We start from the raw sequence: 27,433 nt of genomic DNA, 5'->3' as shown, positions 1-27,433 counted from the left end.
TAGTGTTTATACGCATTCTATTCTCACTCATACATAAACTACATCAAAACCAGGATTATAAACTCAAAGTTGTTTAACATTGTAATATTACAGATTTAAAAATATATTAAGTATTTTGACCTTTAAGTTTCTTAAACGTTAAATTTTTATGTTCGACTCGTAACCTTTCTTGTTTTTACCTGTCTTGCCGTATCTCTTCTATGTATATATTTTATAGAAGTTAGTTTAAGTTTGCTTTAAAAGTTATTTTTTAGTTTCGTTATCCGCGTAATACGGAAGCCAAATGAAGAAGGAGGAAGGAAGAAGAAGTTTCCTAAAATGAGTCTAAACAATAATGATTTTGAAAAAAGTATTCATATTGAAAATTATAAGTAGAATATTGATTTAAAGAGCAGAAAATAATGTTATTTTACTGTATAAATGCATTTTTTTTTAAATTTAAATTTATTTACTTCTGAAGGTAGTCGACGTCGAGCCACCGAGCAGTACAGACCAGTCTACGTTCTCTCCGGTGTTAAAAAGTATGATTTTAAATTTAAACTTCTGAAGGTAATGAAGTGAACTACTATTGTATAAAAATAATAAAACTTTCACACGTTCTACATAGAGAGCGACAGTATTCACTACTTATGACTTAAGTAGTTTCAATGTAGATGTCTCTGCTAAGCTGGTGAGTAACAATGCGAGATGAGAAAAACAACGTTAGAATTTTTGTGGGCAATGTAAACTGTCATGTGAGAAGCATATCCTTTTGGTGCAAATGAGTGTCTTCACGAGGTAATAAAGTGTTTTACTACAATATTGTAACAACCTAAAGCAGTGATTGTTGTACTTCTGTAGGAGGAGACAGATCTTCAAGGTGATCATCTGATGACAAGCTGTTTGTTTCCAAGCCAACTGCAGTTGTTAAGTATTTTAATTGTTGTCAGTTGTTTGCGGAATCAATTGTCACGTTCCGTTCTTGGGAAACCGCTAATCCGAGTGGGGTAAGTGTTTTGATAAACAATTATACAAGAACTACTAGAGATATTGCAATTGGATTAAGCAAACAGCATTAACAGGTTGATTTTTGGTTGTAGATTTGTATGGAGAGGATCGACATGGACTTCTTCGATGATGGTAGACAATGTTGAATAAGGCTGTATCATCAGGCGATATCCTCTGACGTTAGCGTGTTTGTTTATTGCGGTTGTCAGGGCTGTCAGCTGTGTGTTGTCATCGTGTTGTTTACTGGGGGGCGAACATTTTTGGATAGGAAAATAGGAATAATCAGGTGATAGTTGCGCTTGCGCTGCACGCGTACCGCCAACATGGTCCACGTACGAAGCCCGGTTCATCATTTGTTGCATGCAGTCGGCTCGTCGAGGTTAACCGGTATATATCTCGTGGTGGTAGTATTGTCATGCCGGCACAGGATCTAGAGAAACAAGGTGCTCACGTTCTTAAAGTCCTCAACATGAAACCCATCGTCTCCTCCAACAACTCCCACGAGGAGCTCATGCCACACACCGTGGACCCAGCTGAAGATGAGGGTCCCACACTCAAAGACGTTACAAGGCGCGAGTGGATTTCCATATTTATACTGTGCTTCGTTAATTTGATCAACTACATGGATAGGTTCACATTAGCAGGTGAGTGATATGCGAAAACAACAACAAGAAGGTTGTTCTTGTATACAATACGTATACCTTCACCTCAACCTCTGCATACACCGACTGCCACCGTCGCCGAATTCCGCGGAACCAGAACCCGTTACAATACCCGTTAAAAAAAAATTGTATACTTCACGTGTGCATTCACCGAAACCGACACACGGAAAATCCAACTGAGATCACCTTCATATATGCATCTCTTAAACTATTCGAACATATTGTTGTTAAATCACACGCTACAATATAAATTTACTCGTTTAATACAAATTCAACTGTCCGAAGACACTACATTCTCAAAAGGAATTCCACTTTTGGCGCTCGAATCCAATTTGAATGCGCTTCCGCCGGATACGAAACAATTGCCAATTAATTCTGTTTCACTTTATTGTATTGTCAATCGATTGTTTACCATTACTATGTTAACATTAACAGCTGTCAAATCTCGTTTACAATGAATTATTGTTATAATTAAATGTAATAATATTTATTATCTATTGTTACACATTTAATTTCGATCCAATTAGTTGCAAACTAATTATAATTAAATTTTAATACAATACTTTAGATATTTCAAGTATCAAAATAATTGAGTCATTATGTAAATTAATTCAGTGTCATTCTCATTTTTTACTCAATTACATCAACGATGATGATGATAATGGGATATTTCGTGGATTATCTTTCATTAGATAAATAATATTTCAGAAATCGATTGTGCACGAAGTGCGTGATAATCAATAGTTTTTTTTTTATAAAAATTTATATAAGTATGTACTTAAAATTTGTACTATTACTCAATACTAATTCCTTTTAAGAAGAAAACATTTATTTTTGTATCTTGTATTTATAAATGACACTGTTACTTAATTAATGAAAAATAATAGGTTTCTCTGATTAATGATGAGTAGTAATTAAATGTATCTTGATGTTTACGTGTACATAATTAGAAACTGGTCGTTATGGGGACACGTAATTAACAGGAAAAGTCGTTACGTTTTTCCAGAATGATATTCGCAAACGATTTTATAATATCTGTAATGTATACGATTTTCAATTGAGTTCTTAATTATTCGTTACACAAATGACGCAAATATGGTTCAAAATAAGTCAAGTTCGAAAGAGGTTTTTTCTTTACTAAAAATAACTTTCTACTCAATCATTCTATAAAACGTTTTCTAAAATTTGGAGGAATTAAATGGTTCTTTGTGCAAATTTTAGTGCAGCTGTTAAAGTATTACGTTACTTCTCCTATTGCTTTTATTAGAAAATCTTATTCATTTATGTATATAACGATTCTTTTTTATATAATTCCATAACACAAATATTTACACTAATTTTGTAATTCAATGCATGATTACGAATTTATTTGATTACGACTTGTATAGGTATGATTGATGATGACCCGTAATTAAATAAGTTAATTGCAGGAGAAAGAGGGAGAGAAAGTAGGTAATCGCGTGTTTCGTTCGTTTAATCTATGATTAAAGTCGACGGTTCAATGTTTCCAAACCTTGGATCGAGAACTGTGGACAATTGTAGCTAGTTAATCGAAAAGCCTGTCATTACGAGTGCTAAATATTTAACGGTAATGCCGCATGCACAAGGGGCGTTTTTTGATACGGGGGTTGTTGTGGTTGAAGGGTGGAGAGGAAGAAGAAAGATAAATAATGGAAATATTGACAATCGCATGTTGATTGTGCGGAATCGAAGGGGAGATGCACCCAAAGGAAATCCAGGTGTCTTATGAAGTGACATACTTTTTATTTTATTTATTATCCGGGGAGATGAATGAAAATAGTTCCTGTTTGCTTTATACAAATTGCTATAGACATGGGATGATAAAATGTGATGAATGTACATATAGAAACGCCGGGTGCTAGAGAGTATTTAAAATATGACAGCTTGCAAAAGTTAAGCAACGAAATTAGTTGTATTTTTTACTCATTATATAAGACTAAAGAATCGGAAAACCTTTTATCAAATATATTTAGATTGAATTCCTACACTCAGTGTTAATGATAGAAGTTGTTTTTTTTTTCAATCAATTTATAAATGTTTACAACAAAACTTGTTTCTGTCTGTAAATCAATTTAATGTTATTTACAAAATTTTTTTCTCGAACTATACAATTTTAAAGCTATTTCGAGGTAGCAGTAATGATGGGTTTTAAGAATAGTCCCGCACCTCTAATTAGCCCCGTCCAATTTATTGTATGCTAAACATACTTAAATTGGATTAATTCCGGACAGGAAACTTCTGTTTATCACTGAAATAGTAGTCTTACAATTGTTTTTACTCTTATACTAGTGTATTTCGGTACGATTTATTGCATTAGTGGCGCAGACATTGCCTTTTTTTCACTTTCTTTCTTCCTCCAGTTTACAACCGACTGAGAGAATTATGATAGGTAAACAAACTAGAGTCTATCCACTAAAAATAATCACATTCCAGTGAACCCGACTTATTAGTTTGTATATTTTCCATTCGAATTCTTTGTTTTCCATTTAACTTAAACAGTTAACAACATCTGTTTAAAATCTTGTATTTATTTATCTTAGTTTGTCGCAATTAAAACAATTTTTGTAACTTTTTTTTGTAATATTTTATATAATTTAATACTAAATATATTTCCTTTATTGAAAATTTGCGCAAATCAAGACGAATTGTTGTTATACTAAATGCATGTCAACAATGGAAATTGATAGGAAATTAATGAATTTCATTTACAAAATTAAATAAACTCTGTGCATTCGCGCGATTTGTGCTAAATTGATTTTTGTTGGTGAAAGGCGACCATTTGGAATCTTCTAGATGCAATTAAAATGCCGGCGTGTTGGAAATGCGACCTTAAAAAGTTGCTCGGACGATTTACATTACTGTTTGCAATTATTTATGTGAATTTGAGTGCAGCGTAGATCGTAATATCCATAAACAATATGAATCAGATATTAATATTTTTATACTTTTTTCTTTGAAATTATCTGTAAATTTAACTTCAACTTTATTGTAATTTTCTGTTAAAAATTGAATGATGTGTAACTTTATCGTTACTCAGAATTAAATGCAATCATCTTGTAACATTTAGTTTACGTTTTTACTGCACATGTGCTTCAAAAAAGGTTTAGTGTTTTACATCTGTGGTCTATTAAACGTCACTGGAAAGTCTGCGGTCTATATCATCATATTTATGATAATGTTTGTTAAAAATTTAATTTATTTTTGGTATTAAAACAAACGTTAAATTTAATTTGAAAACACATATTTAGACACATTTTTCTTCTATTGTCTATGTTTATTCATGTTAATTTGATGTTAGATTTAAATAGAAAACTTGAAATAAATAAATTTGAGAGATAGTTTTAATTTAACATAGATAAACGTTTAAGTAATTACTTCTACAATAATTGCGATGAGGTTGCAAACAAAATGTCTAATTGTAATTTTGTGCAATGCAACGAAACAAATATATAATTAGATGGATGACAAATAGAAATATAATGGATATTTGCAGTATTACAAAATTCTAGATTAAAACATTCATGATTCTTAAATATATTTTGTATATAAAATTTACATATTGCAAAAACCGGTGATTCACAAAATATGTCCTTGATATACGAGTCATGGAGTTTATTTTTTTGATAAGCTAATGGATTAATTAAAAGTTTTGTATTTACAAAATATATTAAATTATAATTGTTTTTAATAATGAGAGTTGTCAGTATGTTAAATTTAATTGTATCAAATGAAAGAAATTGATTGGAAATGATGGTGACAATTTTAGGTTTATTATTATTTTTTTTGGTATGTTTTGGAAGCATATGGTTGATGTTGTTTCGGTTTCGGTTGAATTGCAGAGCAATCTTGCAGCAGTAATTAGTAAATTAATGGTTTCGAAATCAATTTAATGTTCGCGGGGTTAGATAACGTCTCGTGTTTTGTTTCGCTTAATCTCGAGATTAGAGCGAATTGAAAAAAAAGCCCACACAAATAATTACAACAACATACTAGGATGTGTTATATATTTATATTCGTATATTATTATTCGACTATAGTCCAAATGTCGTGTTTATATATTCGATTCTATTTACAATCTGTCAAAGTTGATGTTTATACTCTCGTCCCGATAACGACCATCAACCTAATGGTGTCCATAATGATATCTCATATGCACGACCTACGACCTCCAAGAGGAACTGACCATGGCGTGTATCTGTAAAACCGACTGCATTTCTTTACGTTTCAACGTAAAACCAGAGCACACCGCGAAAGTGCTTTCACTTCTGCGCGATTTCTACTTTTCCGGTCGCAAATCGCATTCCTTTCGCTTCTTCAATATCAGACCAAGACACGTACCTAGTGGGAATACCCAAACTTTCGTGGATGCTCTGCGACGATGACGCTCCGTCTTTAAGAATAGTTCGGCCGTTTCGGGATAGATTTTTTTTACTCCATTTTCGCTTCTGGATGAAAAGCGAAAATAGGTTCGCGGTCGTCTCTGCATTCATGTTATTGAATTTTTGGTTATTTTGGCACAGTTTCAAGTGGACACCGCGTAACAAGGCTGTGCGTCGATTATCCGCGCTGCTCTCATTTCAAATACACTGTTCATTCATTAAAAACTTTTGATTTTTTGATTTCGTGGAACTTCTGCTTTGGACTCGTCGTGGCCTTGTCATGTTTTTTTTGTAATTGATGGACAAATAGATTTGTTTAAACTAAATATTGTCTTTTTTTTTCTTTTAAATTACCGTGTTATTTAATGAAGGACGTTTCGTGCTCTGAAATCTTGACCCAGAGACACAAAATGAGTACCTATTATTTTAGTTGAATTTATATTTGTTATTGTCACGACATTGGAGATAATTTTGAGTTAGATAACTTATTTTTTTTACAAAAAAAAAATACAAGTGCGTGTCAAGATTTTTAATGTTTTATTATGATTTTTAGTTAAAACTAATTTGAATATAGTAAAATATTTAAATAAAAGAGAAATTTGCTTATTTTCAATTCAATCATAACAAATCGGGAGTGAAATTTAGAATGTTTTTAATAAATTTGGTTTAAGATGTTTCAATAGAAATTTGTATTTCACTTAAATCCTGAGAATCACTTCCTTTTGTTGATTTTTAAGAGAGAAAAGGAAATTAAATTCAAAGTAGCACGTGAACTTCTTACTTAATCATCCTTTTTCTTTCTATTATTTTCTAGTTTGTATGCAATTTTTTTTTATCAAATTTATTTATAAAGTTAAATATTTGTATTTTATTTTTATTAGTGTCGTGGATTTACGATTAATAATAATTTCTTACAATCAGTTTGAAATTGTTATAAAGAAAACATGGAAATTGGTTAAAAACAATTGCAAGTTGCATAATTATTGCTAATATTTACATAACAAAACATGCGTGATAACGGAATAGAATTGTTTGTCTATTATAACTTTCTTTACACTTTCATCCAAAGTAAAATATCAATTCATCTATGATGAATGCCTTTTTTTATACCTGGTTCTATTTCCAACTCATATAAAACCAATATACATCAAATCCAAGTTCTTTTATAATATTGGAAATCACTTTATAAAATCTCTAAAATTTCAGCATTCTCACATAAATTGTATTGGAAACTTTTATTGTAAAAATACAAAAAGAAGTGGAAGAAGCTTAGCTAATAATTCACATCTCCTGACATTTGTTAATGAAAAATGTGTTACGCCATGTGCAACTCGGAGGTGTAAATAGGTTTCGAAAACAAACCAAATAATACATATATTTTTTTTCTGTGTTCATTTTCGTTGTTGTAAACGAAGGAAATATCAGCGTCGAAACGTTATCATTTTTTTTTATTCGTTGTTTGCATTCATGACGTCTACGATAACTTCATAATCACGAATCAGGTGATGGTGCGTGAAACGAAAATGGAAGTGTGTCATGTTATATAAAAAAAAACAATGTATAATAATAATAGAGTTTTCCAAACAATGAAAATTAAATTTAAATTACTTTCGTTAATTGGGAACAAAATATGGAAATTTATTTCTTACGTTTTATATGATAACGGTATTTTTTTTATTGACTGTACGAAATGTCGTAACTTAAATTGCTTTACGTTTTGTGCGCACGAAAACAAATTAAAACTTTTATATTGGTTGCTATAGGGCATATGGTGAGTCGCGTCTCTTTGTCATTTTTAATTGTATGCAGTTTGTTGGAGAGGTTATCCATTAAAGAGCGTAATTTATCTTGTAACCAAGTATGATTATTCGGTTTTTCTCACAGCGAATTTGAGCAATTTAATTTAATTAACTCCCTGCGGTATTTCCAACTTCTGTTTAAGAAGTAGTGATTTGGGTATAAGTGTATTTAGGGGCTATCCCGACGTTGGAAATCCCGATTGTATCGAAATCCCGACTATATCGAAATCCCCACTATATTGAAATCCCGTCTACCATAATCCCGACTATATGGAAATCCCGACTACCATGAAAATGTTATTGTAGAAATTTATAATAATAAAAGACACTGTCGGGATTTCGAACGTCGGGATTTTGAGCCAGCCGGGATTTCCAACGTCGGGATTTCGATATACGAGATTTTGGTTGTCGGGCTTGCGATTGCTACCGGTGTATTTAATATGATGTAGATAATTGTAATAAATTCGCTTTTATGAGACGCCATCTATGAAAATATGCGCGAACTATATACAATTTAAGAAAAAAAAAGTAATTAAAAGAACTTAATGAATTGGGTTTTGAGTGCAACACAAAATCTCTTAATAGATTAAATAAAAGATGGGGAAAAATAAAGGTTTGTACCCATAGATAATGGAAAGACCCTTTTCTGTACCTTTTAATTAGTCTCATGTAAAAACACTCGCATCAGAAGATCTCGGGTCAAAGGAGGTAAAAGTAAAAGTTGTCTATTATTGTTTCTTTCTCAATCGTTCGATGATTGCGTGAATCACTAAATATTTATGGTTATTAACGCTGCTTACGTAGCATCGAATGATATCGTGATCTGCAACTGAAATCCGGCTAAAAATAATACAGTTGGAAAAATTCGCAATTACAGTCAGATGATGCAGACACGCAACCGCGAAAATATGCTATTTTTAATTAATGTAATAATATTTTTCAAATCGAATTGGAAAGATAATTGAGAATAATTGCGCAAATTAGGTGTCGCTGTTTTCCTCTCCTATCGCACATTGTTCGAAATCATACGATTCTCGTATTCTTTATTTTTGTGTCTGATTTGAACTTGAGTAAACAAAGCGCAGATTAATGATCACTGCTAAACGCCACGTCATCTCAGAGTTATTAAATATCATCATCATCATCGATGTGTTTTTCAAACGGCTGCAAAGTAATTGATTGATTGATTTATTATTGAGCTATATTTGCTGCAATCGATATTTGTTTGTCGACTTAATTATAAATTAATAAAAGTTACAATATAATATTATTATCCAACTCGTAATTTGATGCTAATTAAAAATTCAATGAAATGTATACTTCTATAATCTTAGACGATAAAGACGTTCGATGATAGGAGGAAGTAAACAATACCAACAGCGTCTTCCTACATTCATTGAATTGTTATATTTGTTGGGTCTTTCGTTACAAACTTTGAACTTTAGAAATACTATACGTAATTAGAGTTTCAAACTATAAGCTCCGATTAATCAACAAGCAAGCAATTCATTTTGATATCTATAGCCAATTTTGGATTAAATATTAGAATTTAATCTAAATTGATTTTTTCCTAGTTATCTTTACGCATTGTTTCAATCGGATTTCGTTTATTTTTATTGGTTGTGTTTTTAGTACTACACAAATAAATTTGTTGATGAATGAACTTTTTTTTTATATTAATTTGGAGATTAACGTAATTTGATTAATGCTTTGTTTTTCAACTTATAATGAATTAACGATATTTTGTTTATGAACATGTTTTTCAAGTATAGCAACAGAAGTTATGCAAATTATCATATAATGAAATACGTTTATCGATGAATAATTTCGAATGATCATGCACTTCAAGATCACTCGGAATTATTGTTAAACCTAATTTTACTTGGAGTTACATAATCAAATTTCATCTATTGAAATATGCACAATGAACACATAAATATTGAAGTATTCTATTACCTACTTCCTTAATTATATATGTAATTGAAAACAAAACTTATCGGTAATTAAAACAATACTATGTTTTGTGCAATAGTTATATAATTGCTATTATCAGTATTTTCTTTACTACGGAAGAATAATGGTTGTCATTAACATCAATTTCAACTGTGACTTTTGACATGTGTATCTTAATTTCAATATAGTTAAAACTTGACAAATCTGAGATGCAAATATAGACTTCTTTTGACAATAATATAACATGAAGACTTTTTAGTTTAAAGTAAAGAATCTTCATAGTTACATATGTTGAAATGTAATTTTGCTTACGATGTCTACAAGGAATGTCAACAAGTATTGCGAGCACCGAAAGTGCATTTGCGTTACTCGTTGTTTACGTTCGTTCGGGAATTGCGTAACGCGGATCCGTCTTCTGATATGACTTCTTTATTGGATTCTATGTGAACGCGACTCTGCTACTATAAATAGAGTGTAAATATAGCCCGGCTGCACGTTTTATCCTTTAAGTATGCGGCGGCTTCGGCGACGAAGTCCACCGGACAATAGAATCCCATCTCGAGCGCGCAGATGAACCATAGTGGAAAGCAACCCCCAAAGGACTCTGGTTGTTTGTTTGCATCTGGGGGACGGTAATTCCCCAGTGCGAAAACGCGATGAGATTATGAATATTCATTTTTCGCAAAAACGCGATCAACGAAAATATGGGGGAGGATGAACGGCTGCGGCCGTTGATAACGTTTCCATTATGGACGAAATTAAGGATTCACCACCCCTTTTTTTCCGACGGTGCGATAAAAGTGTCATCATCGCCGCGTATTTTCACCCGTGATTGCGCAATGATTTATTACTTATTATGCAATTTTGGGAGTAGACAGTCTGCGTGTGTGGGCTAAATTGCATTTACATTTCGAATGTAATAAAAAAAATATAAATCACTGAAATATATGTATCATCACTTTACATACTCGTTTAACTTTATATAAGCAGACCGAATTATAAATGGTTTCCACTCATAACTTTCATTCATGCATTTCTATAATCCTCCAAACACGTTATCCATTCAGGCGACGTCTGAAGTTAATTTAATTAAAACCAACTTTATTTAGATACTTTACTAACCATTCTTAGTGAGAATTTAGTACTTCTCGTGATTGTTACTTATAGGAAAGTTCCTTACTTTGAAAGTGTTGTACAATGGAGATTTTAATCAAATCTTAATTGCAGATCAAATCTTGTATTGTTACGATGTTCTTTGATTAGATTTATAGCTAAGACATTAAAGCTTATCTTGGTATTATATTTATTATGACACCTTTTGTTCTGTTTCCCATTTCATTATTTGTAGATTTCTTGATGGGATAATTCGGATAATTTAATTGGTTAATTTTATTTAGAAGTACTTTTATATTACTTATTTTTTTTTCAAAATCGAAACTCGCATTTGCAAGACTTATTTCAAGGATATGTACCAATGTTATCGAATTCAAATATTGATTATTAGCACGTTTAATATGAGCTAATATTCTTGCAACGTTGTTGATTTACCTAATATTTGTGATGTTACAGTAATGCACATCAAATACTATTTGTGATTCTATATTTCGTTTAAGCTTTATGTGATAATAATACCTACCTACTAAATGACTAACACTTAATGCGTTTTGTAATTGAATAAAATCACTTGCATTAGACTTTAATTGGACGGATGAAAGTGATTTCCAAGTGAACAAACTTCGTGTGCGTCTTTTTACGAAGATTAATTGAACCTTCATTGAAGTGATCGCAGCTTTTACAACTCTTGTTAATTGCACTTTACGTAAGACCTGTAGTTAACACACCTTGTACCGGTCATGTGAATATTACATACCAATAACCAGAATACTCTTGAATTATATATGTTAGCGACGAAGTGATATAATTTCAATATTCAATTACTATAGACATAGTCTAATGATCATAGTTTTATCTCTATTAAATGTATATTTGATGTTTTAATTAGCGAGTAATTAAATAATATGTGGACAATTTTCGAAAATTTTCCTTATCTCACTTTTTAACATTGTTTAACAACAGTTACATCATAAGGTGTGTAATATAATATTAAAACTTCTTCATTTAGTCTGATTTTTTTCTTCCAAAAATTACAAAAAATTTGTAAATAATTAGAAAAAAAAAATACTGCAAAAATTTGAAAGTTTATTATTGTTATACCATTGTTTTATTTTTAACATGCATAATTGATGACCTCATTAGCATGTGCTTATCTAAAAATAAGATAAAACGTGAAATTTTAAAAATAAAAAGGTGTTATTTTTCATTATGTAAAACTATTGAATTAATTTTAGACTGTAATGTAATGCAATTGTTGCAAACTTTTATTGTGCAGTACTAAAAAAAAACTAAATGACATATGTTCCTAACAGATATTTTAGGGTAGAATACTTTTAATAAGAAAACTTTCGGGTCACCCTTATTTTTTCATCGTGGAGGAAGTAACTGACAAAAGGGCTTCTATTAACCGTGTTGTTGACACACAGAAGCGTGCGTTGAGTGCACGTGCCGTGAGAGCATCTCTCTTTATTTTTTCCCTCGGAGGGAGGATACATGGGGATGACGGCCAGAAGCAAACCTCCCATCCTCCCCCAAAAGTACCCTCCTCGGAACATTTTTTGACGGGTGCCGCCGCCAGAAGCGCACGTAGGGTTTTCTCATTATCGCGTGGCCGACTTTCAGCCCAGGCCAATTCCCTGTTTGCTCCGGGGGTGGATAGGGCTGTTATTATGATCATCATCCAACAACAGAATGAAAAAAAAAAGAGAAGAAAATAAAGAACAACACTCATTCACGTTTCTCGGCAACAAACGAGCTTCTGCTGCTGGATTCTCCGGGTTGCTTGGCAATGGAACGGGAAAAAGTTAATTAAGTATTGAAATTATGGTACACATGAAAGAATATACCATCCGATGCTTTTATCATCTATCTCCAGTTTTGTGCTGGGATGAGGAAAAGTCCTCGAAGCGGCGCATTCTAATCAGAATGAAAGGTTCCGTGACGTTTATGGCTTATTTATGATGTGATAAAAAGTATTCTTCATATCGTTGTCTGTACACTTGGTACTTAGTTTCAGGAGAAGCCATCAAATTACATTTTAACTACCACTAACGCATAAGGTAACCGTTTTTATATTGAATCAAAGTCGAATCAACAAAGTTTTACAAATCTTCAATTATTTTTTTTAAACACTCAATAAATTATAGTAATATTTCAAAACCTTGAGTCTTGTAAATGTTATGTTTCAAATTCTTTTTATTCGTAATATGTACATTTAAAAAGTTTTGTTATTTGCACTTTTACAATTAGTACAATACACTAAGGCATCTTGGAGAAGTGTGTCAAACTTATTTAAGTGGTAACTTACTTAAATAAGTTTGACACATTTGCACTATTAACACAATTTTGTTATTTACTTAGTTTTGTCATAACAATTGTTGCTTATGTATCATCTTATCTTTATAGCATGCTTGAAAATAGATCGTAATTGAACTGTACGATCTTCACACTTAAAGCTATAACCTACAATATGAATGCCTTTAACAATTGACCTTAGTCATTCTTGACGTCAGACTTTAATCGATCGATTGTCCAACATAGAAATTCGCGGCTCTCTCCAATTCATCGTAGTATTATTTTCCCTAATTATGGTTCGGACAAGTCGTGCATGCGAACGTTCTTATGCAATTTAACAGGAAACAAATATGCAAATAACCGGCATTTTGTGTTGAGTGTAAAATCACTATTTATATACATCTACGAGTGGCATGATTTCCGTTAACCAATACAAATGCAGGCTCGTGCACCGCTCAGTTAATTGTGGTGTGTAAGTCACCTGTTCGTTGCCCATACCAAACTGGTTAAAAAAAAAGAGAGAGAGAAGTCAGAATCCAAATAGTATTTCTATAATTAGAGTAGGCGCATGAAGATGGTTTATGATGCAATCGATAAGCGTATTTTTAACTTGGTGGGCATTCGAATAGAACGAACTGCCTTTCGAAAAAAGTAAACTGAAAGAAGTTCCGTTCAGGGGTTGATTCCGTTCTTCGCATTATGCGCGATAATTCGGGTTGGTTCATGCAATTTGAAGTGTGAGTTGTATAAGTGGACTCTTAATGATGGCGGTATGTGTTTCCATCCATTGTGGACCGGATGGGACCTTTTAGGAAAAGAATGGGACACTCCACATACGCACATACTCCGCGCTCATACAACACGTGCCACTCGAAGAGCGAGGAAACTTCGAAAGCCCAGAATCGTTTCCCTCTTCAGATCAATTGACAATAAACATTTATGAAATCCGTTATATTCATTCAGTCGTTGCACCATTGTCTCGTTCATGATTTTTTTTAACACATCTACAGTCATTTAAATATACAATTTGCTTATACAAATTTAACCAATAAGTATATACTTTACATATTGTAAATAACATAATGATAATTGACAAGATTAACATTTTGAACAACATTAGTTATTAGCTTTTTTTTAGTAAAACAAGTATAATTACTTTGGTTTTAGACTTCGCAAAACGAGCATTAGTTGTCCATAATTTAAATAATTCAACTTAAAACATTACTTTCTATGTTATAAATCTATGTTAGTTCAAAAAAAAAACAAGAAACTTATCCTAAAAAATATAATAACTTTATTTTACTAAAAGAAATCTTACTTTTTTGCCCAAATACTTCACTAAAAACATCTGCCTCATAGTTTGCAGTTGTCTGCTTATTATATTTACCTGGCAAAATGACAATGAAAGCTAACACCTGTCAAACTTTGAAAGCCTTGCTTTTTAATACATGTGTATTTTATTGTTTGTCGATATGAAGATCACTTATTTTCAAATCATAAAGGTAATAATTAGTTAAATTGTATTTTAATAAGTTTTTATCATGTGCAGCTTTTATATAACTAAATGTATGTTAATGAAGACTAATAGTAATCAAGATATTGGATTTGATGTAAAAATTAGCAAGAATTATTGCTTTTGTATGTCCGTTTAATGAAAATGCAAAGTTTTTATTTATTATCAACAGGCAAAGTTCATTCAACATAATCACACGTGGCTTTTTATTGATGAATAATAATAATAAAAGCCACGTTTTTATTTTATTATTTGATAATCAAAAATTTGAAAAGCGAAATGGAAAATAATTTGTCATTTGTGGACTATTTAGGAATCAATGATAAAACGTTATTAGGATAAAATCTAGAAGAATTGAGTAAATGGGATCTGTTAAGTAATAATCGTGGTAACTTTTATTTAATTTTATTGTAGACATTGTTAACTTTAATTTATTGATGTTACTATCAGTTTCGAGTCTTTAGCTTTAGGTATAAAACAAGATCTTTAGATAGGATTAAAGGTGGTTCTAAATATCGATTTTAATTGGAATAAATCGTATTTTATAATTGATTAACATCTTGTTTAATTAGTTTAAAACATATTGATGATTTATTTCTCAGCATGTGTGTTTTACGAAAAACCAGATAACAGAGAATTGCGTTTCAATGCCGAAACTTTCGTAACACCCGATAATGAAATACACAAATTTATAGACATAATTAATTACGATTCCATCAAAAAATATTGATTCGAATGGTAAAATAATTCCATTCGTGCTGCACTTTATAAAATCCATCAATGCTAATGCATCCATCAACCTTTTCATTATGTACACACATTCATATTTTCGGTTTTAAATTTTTGATGGGCTCGTGTTAAATCCAAATGGGTTGCTGCATACTAAAATATATACTGGAATAAAAAATAGTAACGTGTAAGAGTTTGAAACGTCGATGAAGAGATACCAAGAGCCATTAACGCATGTAACCATTAACGTCCTCCGGGGTTTCGTGTTGTATCCCTCCGTCATCTTCCCTCATACTCTTTTATTATCTGATCATTATATTTTTTTTCCTTCTTCAGTTTTAATTCACTGACTGCATTCCATCAAGCATGCCCGATTAATGGATGGACCCCTATACAGAAGGTGCCGCCTTGTTTACCGAATTTTCTTCTCACACTTTTGATAAAAAAAAATAAATAACGTCAGAGTTCTGCTTGTGTTCAAACAACATTTTTATTTTATTTAGTTTTTCTTTATTTTGGCTTTTCTTTTCGTGCAGTAGCGCAAAGGTCAAAAGTCTAAATATAATTGGAGCCTGTCCCAAGGCTTTATTACTTTGTCCGCTATTTATTTTCAATACTAGTCCGTACAAAATACTCTAAATTTTTCTTTTTAAAGATCGTTAGCATATTTGTAAGAGTCATTGTCGCTGGAATTCAAGTGCAGGGTCGTGGCGCAACGAAACTATTCGTAAATGTTATTTTAATTGATGGGATTATCTAAAGAATGCTCTTAATTAAGTCTTTCCAAGTCGAAACCCATTTACTCGGAAATAAAGCTTCCAACCGTGCAGCTAAGTAGAAAGTATTGGAATGAATACAGAAATAATGTTTACTGTTGATGAAGTTTAAATGATTATTACATGCATATTTACTCGGACCAGACACATCCTTGAATATTTATTACGTACAGCGGAGGACTAAGTTCATTTCGCTTATTGCTCATAACTTTTAAAATTACAAACTGATAATATTTATAAATCTTAAAAGCATGTTTTAAAAGTTTAAATTTCTTACATTCTACAAAATATGTAATACATTGCTTTTGCGTTAATAACCTTTACTGACTTGGGACAAATAAATTAAATATCACTCAAGTAGAACAGTAATAAATCTTTAAGTATTCTTACAATATTAATAATTTTGAATACATTTAATAACAAAATCAAGTACAAAAGTGGAGATGGAACTATTATAAATAGTTTTGGTAATGGAACTGTTCAAAAATATGCGATAGATTTAAGCGAGTTATTTTTTTTATTGAGGGGTGCGCTATGACTAATGCCTGACAGATGTTTTTTTTCTCCTCTGTTTCGCTCGATAAATTTCGTTTTTATTGTTTATTTTTGTTTTAGCTTAATTAGTGAGGGTGAAGTGTGAGGGTAGGAGGTGTCATTATTCCAGGGGACTTTTAAAAACATAAATTTTGGACGATCACCTAAAAGTATCCTAGTAATTTATTACTGGATTTCCTAAACCGTGCGGAAAATGGAAACTGTCAAGGATTGATGAAATTTTAACTTCTAATGTTTTATAGTTTTATGAAGATTGTTAAAATAATTAGATGTTTAATATAACATAGAAATGAAGATGTTAGAAACGTATATTTAGGTCAAAGTTCGATAACCTTTAGCTTTGTGAGCATTGCATTACATGTTAAATAAATCGATGAAACTGCATTAGAAATAGTTCGTGGAAACGGTTATTTTATCAAATTATTATCTCAAAATATATATTGGTAAAATAGTTTATAAAATGTTTATTTTATCGTAGATTTGATAATAACAGCATATTATTTGTAATGCTTGAGTTGTGAATGAAATATGAAAAAAAAAGGGATGAGATTAGTTTCGTGACGTGGCTATTTCTTCATGTGTGTTCGGGATTAGTGTAGCTTGCGTGCATTATAACAGACTTAATATTTGATTCATGAGTTGTTGCTTTCTTGGACGTTATTTTAAATCGGGTTTATTTCGAGCGGAAAGCAGGAAACGGAATTTCCAAAGTGGATTACGAGCTCTGCAATTGACAGTGTTATTTTCTTCTTCTTTCGATAAAAAAAAGTGGAAGACGGTAACAGCGAAACGCTCTTTGGGGTTGCGATTCTTGAATTACAATGAGCACTTTGTGGTGAATCTCTTCCCGTTTATCCATATTTAGGCTTCAGGCCTCATGCATTAGGATGGTTGATGTGCAGCAAGCAACCCTAATGGATGTGAATATTGATCGATTAGGCGCTTTTAACAAGTCATGCATCATCGATACATCAAATTGGGGAGTTGTTTTTGTTGTATATTTCTTCAGGTTTCGGTGTATATAGCGCAGCTAATTTTCAACTTTCAAATTGTCTCACGTACGTACTGGATGGACATAAATCGATGCGAAGAAGGAATGAATGGTTTCGGTTCTTGGGGGCATACAAAAGGGTTGTTTACTACGTGGCTCAAGATATAGGAGACCGAGACGGGGCTCTCCTTCGAAGGCAATTTCACGTTATGGGGGCGCACCATATAATAATAACACACTTCGATGCTATTATCTGTGTCCGTCGTGTAATATATTCATGGAGTACAGCTGTGCCGTATATCACTCGGATTTATCTCTTTAAATTCTGTTTTGGGGGTTGGTTGTAAATTATGAAAACTTATGCACACACACACACTCACTATACACAACACAACAGGATTTATCCTTGTAACAAGGAACGAAAACCATGATTTATGGACACCATTCCATTGGTCAGACCCGAAATCCGATGTGCATTTTGTTATTAATTATCGAATGAGCAATAATGCATCATTCGATGCATTATGCGACTTATTTTGTTACCTCTCCATAAATTTCTTCCACAATGGAAACAATTCAAAACTGCGTCAATAAACAACGTCGGTTGTTGAACATATCTACTGGCCGGTTTTTCGGTAGACGCGATTCTTACATCAAACCTGTTTATAAAAGCAATCAAAACACGCAAAGTGAGCCAACATCAATTAAATCCTTGATGTGTTAGTGTTTTACGTGTAAAACATTATACAATGCAGCTATAACTCGCATTGTCTGGATAATTGAAACCGGACTCTTCACAGAATTATGTTAATGTTGATTCCAGGTTCAAAGTAATAATACTAGACTCAAGTACGAAATAAATTTCTTAATACACAATTGAACCAAAAAATACTTTATATTGTTTATTATTCAAGGAATTCAGTTTAATTAAAATAATGCGTTTTAAACAATAAATTTATTAATTGGAAAAATTTAATAGAAATCGGACTATTCGAGGTATTGCGTATTGTTGTATTCTTAAACACCTAAAAGTCGTTAAAAACACAATACTCTTTCATTCGAATATAATACTTGCATCAAATTGCTTCTGTTTTTTTATTGCCTATAAATACTTTCAATTATATAACATGTTGATAAGCGCCACGCCACAATGATTTTGCAACAAGTATACAATTATTTGTTATTGTTTTATTCCTCACTTGACTAAATGTATCCACTGCTGGTATTACATAGTAAATGAAGAATTGGTTGCTTGTCTCGAAACCAATGTTTCGCTATCAATAGTAATAAGTCGAAATTTTCTTTGTATCACGACGAAAAGAAAATAGTTTAATATTGTTTTCCTTGAAAAAAACAATTAATTCAGCGATTTCTATATTTGTTTGAAGCCTTGACTTCTTGGTCGACGTGGGTTTCCATTTTTTTCTTTTCTTTACATTTCCTCTTGCAATTACGCATAGTTCTTAGTAATATAATCGTTTAAAAAAAATTAAGTATCACTGAGTTAAAGCGCTTTCACTGCGATGAAATTACTGCGATAAAGAGTATACGCTATGTAAATTTCGTATATTAAACCTGAAAGTTTTCGGTCAATAGCCTTTCGCAGCATATTGTGCACGAAGTGGACTTGCTTTCTTTAAGCTATAAAAATAATTTTTAATGTTTAGTTATTTTACTTATTAGAAAACCTTGAAAATATTATAATTTTAATAATTGTTTAAATAATAATAGAACAGAAAAGTATGAAATGAAATGAATAATTATTGCATAACTTTATTTATTTGTATTATTAATTGAATAATATAAATCAGTGATTCTCAAAGTGTGGTTTTGGTGTGGGTAAAATATGTCCAAATCACTGATCTAAATGATGTGTGTCTTTGGATGTATATTTATAAAGCAATTGGTACAAATTAGTGTAAACTATACGAATTAGGAGAAAGTCACATAAATCAATTTAGGACAATTCGACGGGCAGTCAAAAGTACGTGATCGTAATTTATGCGTCGACAATCGGCCGTGATAAGGAAACAAAACTAGTTTGTGAATGGAGCGGAAAGGAAGGAGTGAGGAGGAAGAGGCCTTGCGAGCAACCATATATTGGAAGCGTGCCTGTACATATTTCACAATGACACTCGGAATTGGTTAAATTGGATGAGATATTGTCCGGCTTCGTGATCCAGAAAACAACAACGAAAAGTGGCTGCGAACACCACACATAAACGTAATCTGATAAAGCCCCATCCGTATGCAAGGGAAACTGCGGCAATAGTTCATGCCTATTCACTTCCTTTACCCAGTACGATTACAACCCCCGTCCCGTTAATTGCATTACGGCCATTATTACCGACGGCTTATCGCGGTTTACCCCGGAAACTCGTCAATCTTATCTAAGGGCGGACAAACCGGAAATTGATTTTCTTTTGTCTACTCCAAATGCATCCGTTGAAAGTGCAGTAGCTACTAGGAAGGAGATCCCGGGAATTTAAAAAGAAAATACTAGTCATGTCTGCGTTTGCATGATGATGAAACTCGGGAGACTATTTTTAGATTGTTTCTTGAGAAGTCGCGAAATGCGAGAAAGCCCATCCCATTCCCGTTTTATTTTTATACACTTATTCTGAACCTAATGTTTTTTCTTTGTCGTTAGGTATACTGGATGATGTTAAGAAAGAGTTTGGTATTGGTGATAGCGAGGGTGGACTTCTGCAGACGAGCTTCGTGCTCAGCTACATGGTCTTCGCGCCGTTATTCGGATACCTGGGTGATAGATACAGCAGACGTTACATCATGACTGGAGGCGTTCTGCTTTGGAGCCTCACCACCCTCGTCGGCTCCTTCATGGATGTGAGTTAATTAATTTTTTACTTCAAATGAATTTACGTTATTATTTTAATTTTTGTTACAACTTACAGCATTTCCCTATGTTCATCATGTTCAGAGCGCTCGTTGGAATCGGAGAGGCCAGTTATTCCACGATAGCCCCAACGATCATCAGCGATCTGTTTATAAAGAACGTAAGATCCAAGATGTTGGCCCTCTTCTACTTCGCCATACCGGTTGGAAGGTGAGTCTCAATGGTGACACTCAATGAATTGGGGTCGTTTTGCGTAATCCACTATCAATGAGATAACGCGGGCAGAGAGAATGAATTATCTCTATTTTTCTTTTGTAAATATTTACGCTCTCAGACCTGAAACAAAAATTCATTTTTGTTTTGTTTGCCGTATATTTACTCTCTGCTCTTCTGCATCATCTCCCTCTCATCCGAAGCGCGTGTGTACACAGCTTTATCGCCTCCCAACATTTCCTTTCGGACGGATATTTGTTTTTGTAATCTTGATGAAAACGCCCGAAGAGTTCGTCTGCTTCTCTGCGTGGGTTTTCTAAGAGAGTTTTATGTATGCATCGAGTTGACCTCAGATCCCATGGGGTCGCATTAACATGCAGTTCTTGCAACCGCTAGAAAATTGGAAATTGATTGCTTTGAATTACATTCGAATTATATATATAATCATAAATAGGAATGATCTATATCTATAAACATAATTTAAATTTGTTTTTGTATCAAACTATTTAGTTAAACGATTCAAAGTAATGTAATAATACATTGCTTATATAAATAACTTTAAAAAGTAAAATAGTAACGGATGCTGGAAATTCCTAATTCTTGAACAACCTGCTGAGCGAGTCGTCAAATTGCTTGTTCAACCATTGTTTTAATGTATCTTACCTTAAGTAAATTCCTTTTGTAAACCACTTAAGACTAGATATCAAGAATATTCACTTAATCTTTAATATAATGCAAAGGAAACTCGACTTATAGAATATTTACAAATTAGTAAATATTTGTTTTTTTTTTAAGATTACTTGTGCTTATGGACCTTTAAATACTATTATTTTCTTTAAAATGAAAAAGTTGACTAGGTACAAAGATTACAACCTTTTGTTGCCAAATCTGTTATATTCCAAGGCTGTTTTCGGGTGATAGCCTGTCTAAAGATAGGTCACGTCTTCTAATTATAGCTAATTCTTGACATTGTCGGTAATTGCGACTACAGCAGCCGTCGACAAATGCAAATAAGACTCATCAAATTTAATTGCAATTCTTGTCTGAAATTTATGTTATTTGATTAAGTAATTGATATGAAGTTTTTATTCTTAATTGATATATTTAATCAATTAAATTATAATAATTGTTATTGCAAAAGATTTAATTTGATTTATTCTTTTGTTTAGTGGTTTGGGTTACATAGTCGGCGCTGAAACTTCAAAGGCTTTCGGGGCGTGGCAGTGGGCGTTGCGCGTGACTCCTGGTTTGGGTCTCCTCGCCGTGCTGCTCATCTTCTTCGTGCTCCAAGATCCAGAACGTGGTCAGAGCGAGGATAGTGGTCACCTACAAGCGGGTACCTTGAAAGAGGACCTGAAGGCCCTCATGCAGAAGTACTACAATCTACCAAAATTCGTTATGACGATATTAACTAATCCAATTTTAGTGGAAGCTTCATCTTGTCCAGTTTGGGATTCACCTGCGTGGCGTTCGTTGCCGGAGCTTTGGCCTGGTGGGGTCCCACACTGCTTACTTTGGGCATGGCTCTGCAAAATCCCGGATCTGATGAAAAACACGATGAGTATGTCTACTTTGTATTATTGATATCAGGGATCGGTGCATTAAAGCGAGCATTAAAAAAGTTGCCGATCCTTGGTTTAGATCTCTACGCGAATACTTTAATCTGATGGTTCTCCATTTTTTTGAATCATTTCTGTCTTTTTCTTTTAGATTGTTGTTCTTAGGTGTACTATAAGCTTGTCCAATTGTGAGTGCGTGGCTTTATAAATATTGTTTTTTTAGTGTGCCGTTTATGTTCGGCACTGTGGCGATGGTGGCCGGAGTGATCGGAGTGCCGTTGGGCAGTTTCCTGGCCCAGAGATGGAGGCCGATGTACGATCGGATCGATCCGCATTTGTGCGCTGCTGGATTGATGATTTCCGCACCAGTAGTGTTCTTAGCTCTGGTCACTGCACCAGTTAGCGGAAACTGGTGCTACTTCTTCGTGTGCGTGGGCATGGTCTCAATGAACATGACCTGGTCCATAGTGGCGGATATACTGTTGGTAAGGATGCGCCTCGAGCATGGAAGAGCGAACACATCGGACGTCCACACGAAATACGCCCAACGAATGTTATTTGCTGTACTTTTTTAATTTTTTTTTTTTTTGTATTACTCTGTTACTACAAATTTGGTTTGGACGTTTGATCGAGACGGTCGGTCTCTTGTGTGGTTTTGTTTCAGTTTGTCGTTCATTTTCGGAGTGATAACGATAGCGGCCGGAGTGATTGGCCTAGCTTTGGGTTGCGCGTTGAGCCAAAGCTTAGGTGAGCGATGGCCGACGGCTGATCCTCTGATTTGTGCTGGGGGTCTGCTCGTCTCGACCCCTTTGCTCGTCGGGGCTATGCTCACTTGTACCAGCAACTCCTACCTATGTTACGCGCTGCTCTTCTTAGGACAAGTCGCTCTCAACCTAAATTGGGCAATAGTCGCGGACATTACATTGGTAAGAGGACCGGCATTTCTGTTACAAATCAGATCACTACAAACGAGATTGTATGATACAATCATACAGCCTCCTCATGTTTATATATTTATACGTACATACATACTTCTTGGTGACTGGTCCTTGGTGTAAAGTTTTTTTTTTTTCATCCTCGCTTATGTATTCCATTGCATCTACTATATTTTCGCTTCTTTTTATTTTATTTTTGTAGTCAATTTTATTTATTTCAGCTTTTCATTTTATTTTCATACATTTTTTTTTGGGCTATCTTAAAACAGCGAATGCTAATCACTGTAAACTTTCCAAACAATTCCAACTCCATTATTAACTTCAAATCAACCTTAATTTACTATTATTTCACATCTTCAAATACAAATAATTAAATTTAATTACTTCCAAATATTTCTTCTACTTAAATAATATTTATTTAATATTTGCATGGTCAAAGGATACAAAGTAAGTGAAAATAATATATTTTCAGCATTCTTCAATTATTAATTTCAATTGGAAGTCAATTTTACAAAAAAGAAACATCTATATTTTATATTAATGTCTTTTTATGCAATTTATTATAAGAGATAATTTCAATAACTTTTATTTTAACACTAATAGTAATATCTTCTACACACTGCATTAGGTTTGGAAATGTTTTACAGATCATACGCTTTTTAAGGTTTCCAAAATAAATAATAATTGCTGCTGTTTGTGTGATTTGTGCTGCTTCTGTACATTAATTTACTCTCTTTTGCATCGACATTTACTCTTGATATTTATATACATACATATATATTTTTTGTTTTTTTTTTTTTAATAGCACGATTCATTTTCACGAGAAAACAAAGAAAACTGCAAATTAATTTCAATTAATCTTCTCGAAGGTGTCGTAATCATTTCACTAATCCATCGAATTGCGTTTGGTTTTTTTTTGCCATCTACGTGACATCATTCATCCAGACGTTTCGTTTTCGACTTTCACCATTTTATCTACCAAGTGTAATTTCTGTTGACTATTGCCCAAAGACATTATTTTTTCGTTTCGTTGTATAGTTTTTAAACGTAAGAAGAGGAAGTGCGTTCACGCTATGAAAATGAATTCGACAAACTGAATCAAATTGCTTTATATATTTATATTATTTTGTAACGATAGACAAGCGAATCGATGTTTGTTTTGCTTCTGTTTGTCCTATCTGCGAATGATGTAATTATTGGTGGATATAAGGGAGGAAAAAACTGGGGAAATAACAGGATATGGCGTGATTGAAACCATATGCGTTTGGAGAAGTTAAATTAAGAGAAGATTGCTTGAGCGTGTTCGATATACGTGGGTGTTGGCGACGGTGGAGGGGTTTTGGCATGAAAGAAAGAAACAAGCATAAAAAACAAAAGCGTTATGTAAAGAGAGAGAAAGAGTAAGAATGTAATTTATTTTTGTCTGCTTCGCTTCCTGCACTCCTTATTTTATCATTATGCACGCCACCCAAAATGCATGAGTGTAATGTTGGTTGCACGAACATTAGGCGCTTTATTTAAATTCTTCAGAAATTCTTTCAGAGAGAATTTGAATAAAGTTTAAGAAACATTCCATTAACTTGCAAAATTATTGAAATATCCTTAATTGTAGTCTTGTAACAGCATTGCATGTTTCCTTGTAGCTTTATTCATAAGACCTTCCTTGCATGAGCTCCATAATCGTCGAAGTGTAGAGGAAAACTTTCATAATGTTAATATCTTTTTTAATCTTTTAGTACGTTGTTTTACCTACAAGAAGATCTACAGCTGAAGGACTACAAATGTTGGTGTCTCACGCTCTCGGCGATGCCGGAAGCCCTTATTTGATCGGAGTCGTAAGTTTATTCGAAACTTTATTTATTACCAAAGAAGACTGATCTTGATATAATGTTTATATAGGTATCCGATGTATTGAAAATCAAATTGGGCAATGGTACGCCGGACGCATCCACAGATTTCCACTCGTTGCAGTACGCGCTTTTCATCACGTGTTTCGTGGAAGTACTCGGAGGAGTTTTCTTCCTCATCAACGCATTCTATATAGTAAAGGACAAGAAGAAAGTCGAGAAGGCGCTCAAAGGTGATTATGGGCATGCGAAAATCGTGTAGAGTAATTATAAATTTAACTTAATTATCTTATTTAAAAAAAAAATACTTGAAATGACGCATTTTGATGCATGAGTCGACCTAACAGCAAGACAATTTCGATCGAGATCACGTGATTTGCATTAATTATCCTGCATGAATGTAGTAGTCCAAAAATGGAGAGGAGAGTCCTTGAAACTGCTTAGCTACAAGTTTTTTTTTAATGTCTTGTAGCAGTTTCTTCTCTCTATCTCTCCGCAGCGAATTCTGTTTGATACGAGTGGATAAACTATTTAACGAATGTGTGTGTGTATTTAGAGCTGCCACAAGACATGCAGACCCCCCATGAGGATCCTGCAAGTGCAAGGACATCCAGCTAATCAATGCTATAAAAAAGTCAAACAATACCTTTAGTTTGTACGTTGATTTTATTATTTTACATTCTACTTTCTACTGTTTACCTACCTGTGGTGTTGGGGGCGTAGTGAGTGCAGAATTCTTAGTAAAACAGCCTTTTCTCTTACCTTTGTCATCAAGACTAACAATAGACGAAACCTTGATTTCTGGCTTTCCTACAATTAACAGCATGCACCTGATTTATTCTTTCAACTAAACCTTTTTTCTATTGATCCTCCTTTCTATAGGCGGAACATATTTCGAGCTTTTGTTGCAAAGCTCACCGCATCCATAAAGGTGTCTCCACACTAAAATTTTTCAAGTACTTGTACCGCATTTCCAATTATGCATTTGTTACGCGATACTTGACAAGTTTCATGTGTGTATCCACCTTGACTCGTTTAACAAACTGAGTATTTTTAACGATTTCTCAAATGTTAACTCATGACTAACAACAATAATCGCTTAGTGATACGTCCTGTACCGTCCTCTTGGTTGGCTGCACCTACCACGAACTTTCAAGTAATTTTGCCTTTTGCGATCACATTTTTCAGTTGGACTTTCGGAACCGAACAATCTGATGGCGACGGAAACGGAACAGAGTAGATTGATGACCTGTTAAAACAGTGGAGAATCAAGCATATCGATGTGACAACATTGAACGAACACTTAACGCACATACAGACACTACCATCACCATCACCCCATCATCATTTGCTCTATCCGTTATACGAATTTGTGCGTGTGTACATAATTAGTGAACTTCTTAGTGATTGATTGCGTTTATTACCGATGATGACAGTTCTTGTGCAGCTTTAAGTTTAAGTGCATAACGAAAATTGTGTTCCTAAAAGAAAACTCTTTTTTTTTAAATCCACGGACGTCGCGCGTCGCATCCAGAATGATTGAAACGTTCTTTTTTTTGTGTGTGTAGGTTACATCAGAATACCAAAGTAAATACTTGCAGCGAGGATTTTTTGCTCAATTCGAAAATTGAAATCAAGAGAGCCCTGCTAAAAGGGATGGGAGATACAAAAAGAAAACGAAACGAAACAACACTGTCTTGTATTTATTTATTCATTTTATTTATATTAATATTTGTAAAATAATGTGTATCTAAAAAAAGGTAATCCATAAGGTTATACATACATTTATATATAAAATATGATTATATAGAAGAAAATGACTTGTGTATATTATTTGTTTTTCGAGGATCCATGTTTAGATTTTTATTGAGTAAATACTACGTCTTGTTCCATCCTCGAGCACACTTTATTACATGTGGATATATATATATTTAATTTATTGTAATTATTATTTTTTTCTCTTCTAAACATTATAACTTAGTGTTAATTATCTTCTTTTCTTAAATCGACGGGTTCTCTCCGTTGCGAAAAGCTTATTTTTCCTCCTGTAGAACTCCGCATTCTAGGATTTATTTACTATTCGTTTATTGTATAAAAAAAGACTGATTTTATCGAGGAAATAAATATATAAAAAAAAGATTTATATTTGATAATATGTTGATTATATGATTTTTCTTGTTCCGCTTTAAATTAGACTTAATCATCCTAGAATCTGAATCAATCCTATATTTTTTTTATCCACTTTCATA

The 27,433-nt window shown here is 33.1% G+C and overlaps 1 protein-coding gene across 5 annotated transcripts; it reads left to right on the top strand.

Moving 5' to 3' along the window:
• Nucleotides 1-688: 688 nt before the first annotated feature.
• LOC108558772 (protein spinster) lies at nt 689-26,888 on the top strand. 5 transcript variants are annotated; one of them, XM_017915789.1, is made up of 12 exons: nt 689-777; nt 841-986; nt 1,080-1,631; nt 20,424-20,620; nt 20,689-20,840; nt 22,013-22,216; nt 22,270-22,404; nt 22,626-22,887; nt 25,074-25,172; nt 25,237-25,417; nt 25,741-25,839; nt 26,373-26,458. In XM_017915789.1, the coding sequence occupies exons 3-11, from the start codon at nt 1,403-1,405 to the stop codon at nt 25,800-25,802; spliced, it is 1,521 nt and encodes a 506-aa protein (XP_017771278.1). In that variant the 5' UTR covers nt 689-777; nt 841-986; nt 1,080-1,402; the 3' UTR covers nt 25,803-25,839; nt 26,373-26,458. The 5 variants fall into 5 exon arrangements, with proteins under 5 accessions (XP_017771278.1, XP_017771277.1, XP_017771276.1 ...); XM_017915788.1 differs by lacking the exons at nt 22,626-22,887; nt 25,741-25,839 and adding an exon at nt 23,067-23,328 and having other exon boundaries at nt 26,373-26,888; XM_017915787.1 differs by lacking the exon at nt 25,741-25,839 and having other exon boundaries at nt 26,373-26,888.
• Nucleotides 26,889-27,433: the final 545 nt, after the last annotated feature.

This window comes from Nicrophorus vespilloides, unplaced genomic scaffold, assembly GCF_001412225.1.
Source record: "Nicrophorus vespilloides isolate i.1.1-1 unplaced genomic scaffold, Nicve_v1.0, whole genome shotgun sequence".
Classification (NCBI taxonomy): Eukaryota; Metazoa; Arthropoda; class Insecta; order Coleoptera; family Silphidae; genus Nicrophorus; species Nicrophorus vespilloides.
This window is presented reverse-complemented; position numbering and strand designations above follow the sequence as displayed.

What these genes read in the sequence shown, in the direction of transcription:
- LOC108558772 (XM_017915788.1), top strand. Translation starts at nt 1,403, where the DNA reads ATGCCGGCACAGGATCTAGAGAAACAAGGTGCTCACGTTCTTAAAGTC. An exon ending in GGATAGGTTCACATTAGCAG is followed by an intron (nt 1,632 to 20,423) that starts GTGAGTGATATG and finishes CTTTGTCGTTAG; the next exon opens with GTATACTGGATGATGTTAAG. An exon ending in GCCCTTATTTGATCGGAGTC is followed by an intron (nt 25,173 to 25,236) that starts GTAAGTTTATTC and finishes ATGTTTATATAG; the next exon opens with GTATCCGATGTATTGAAAAT.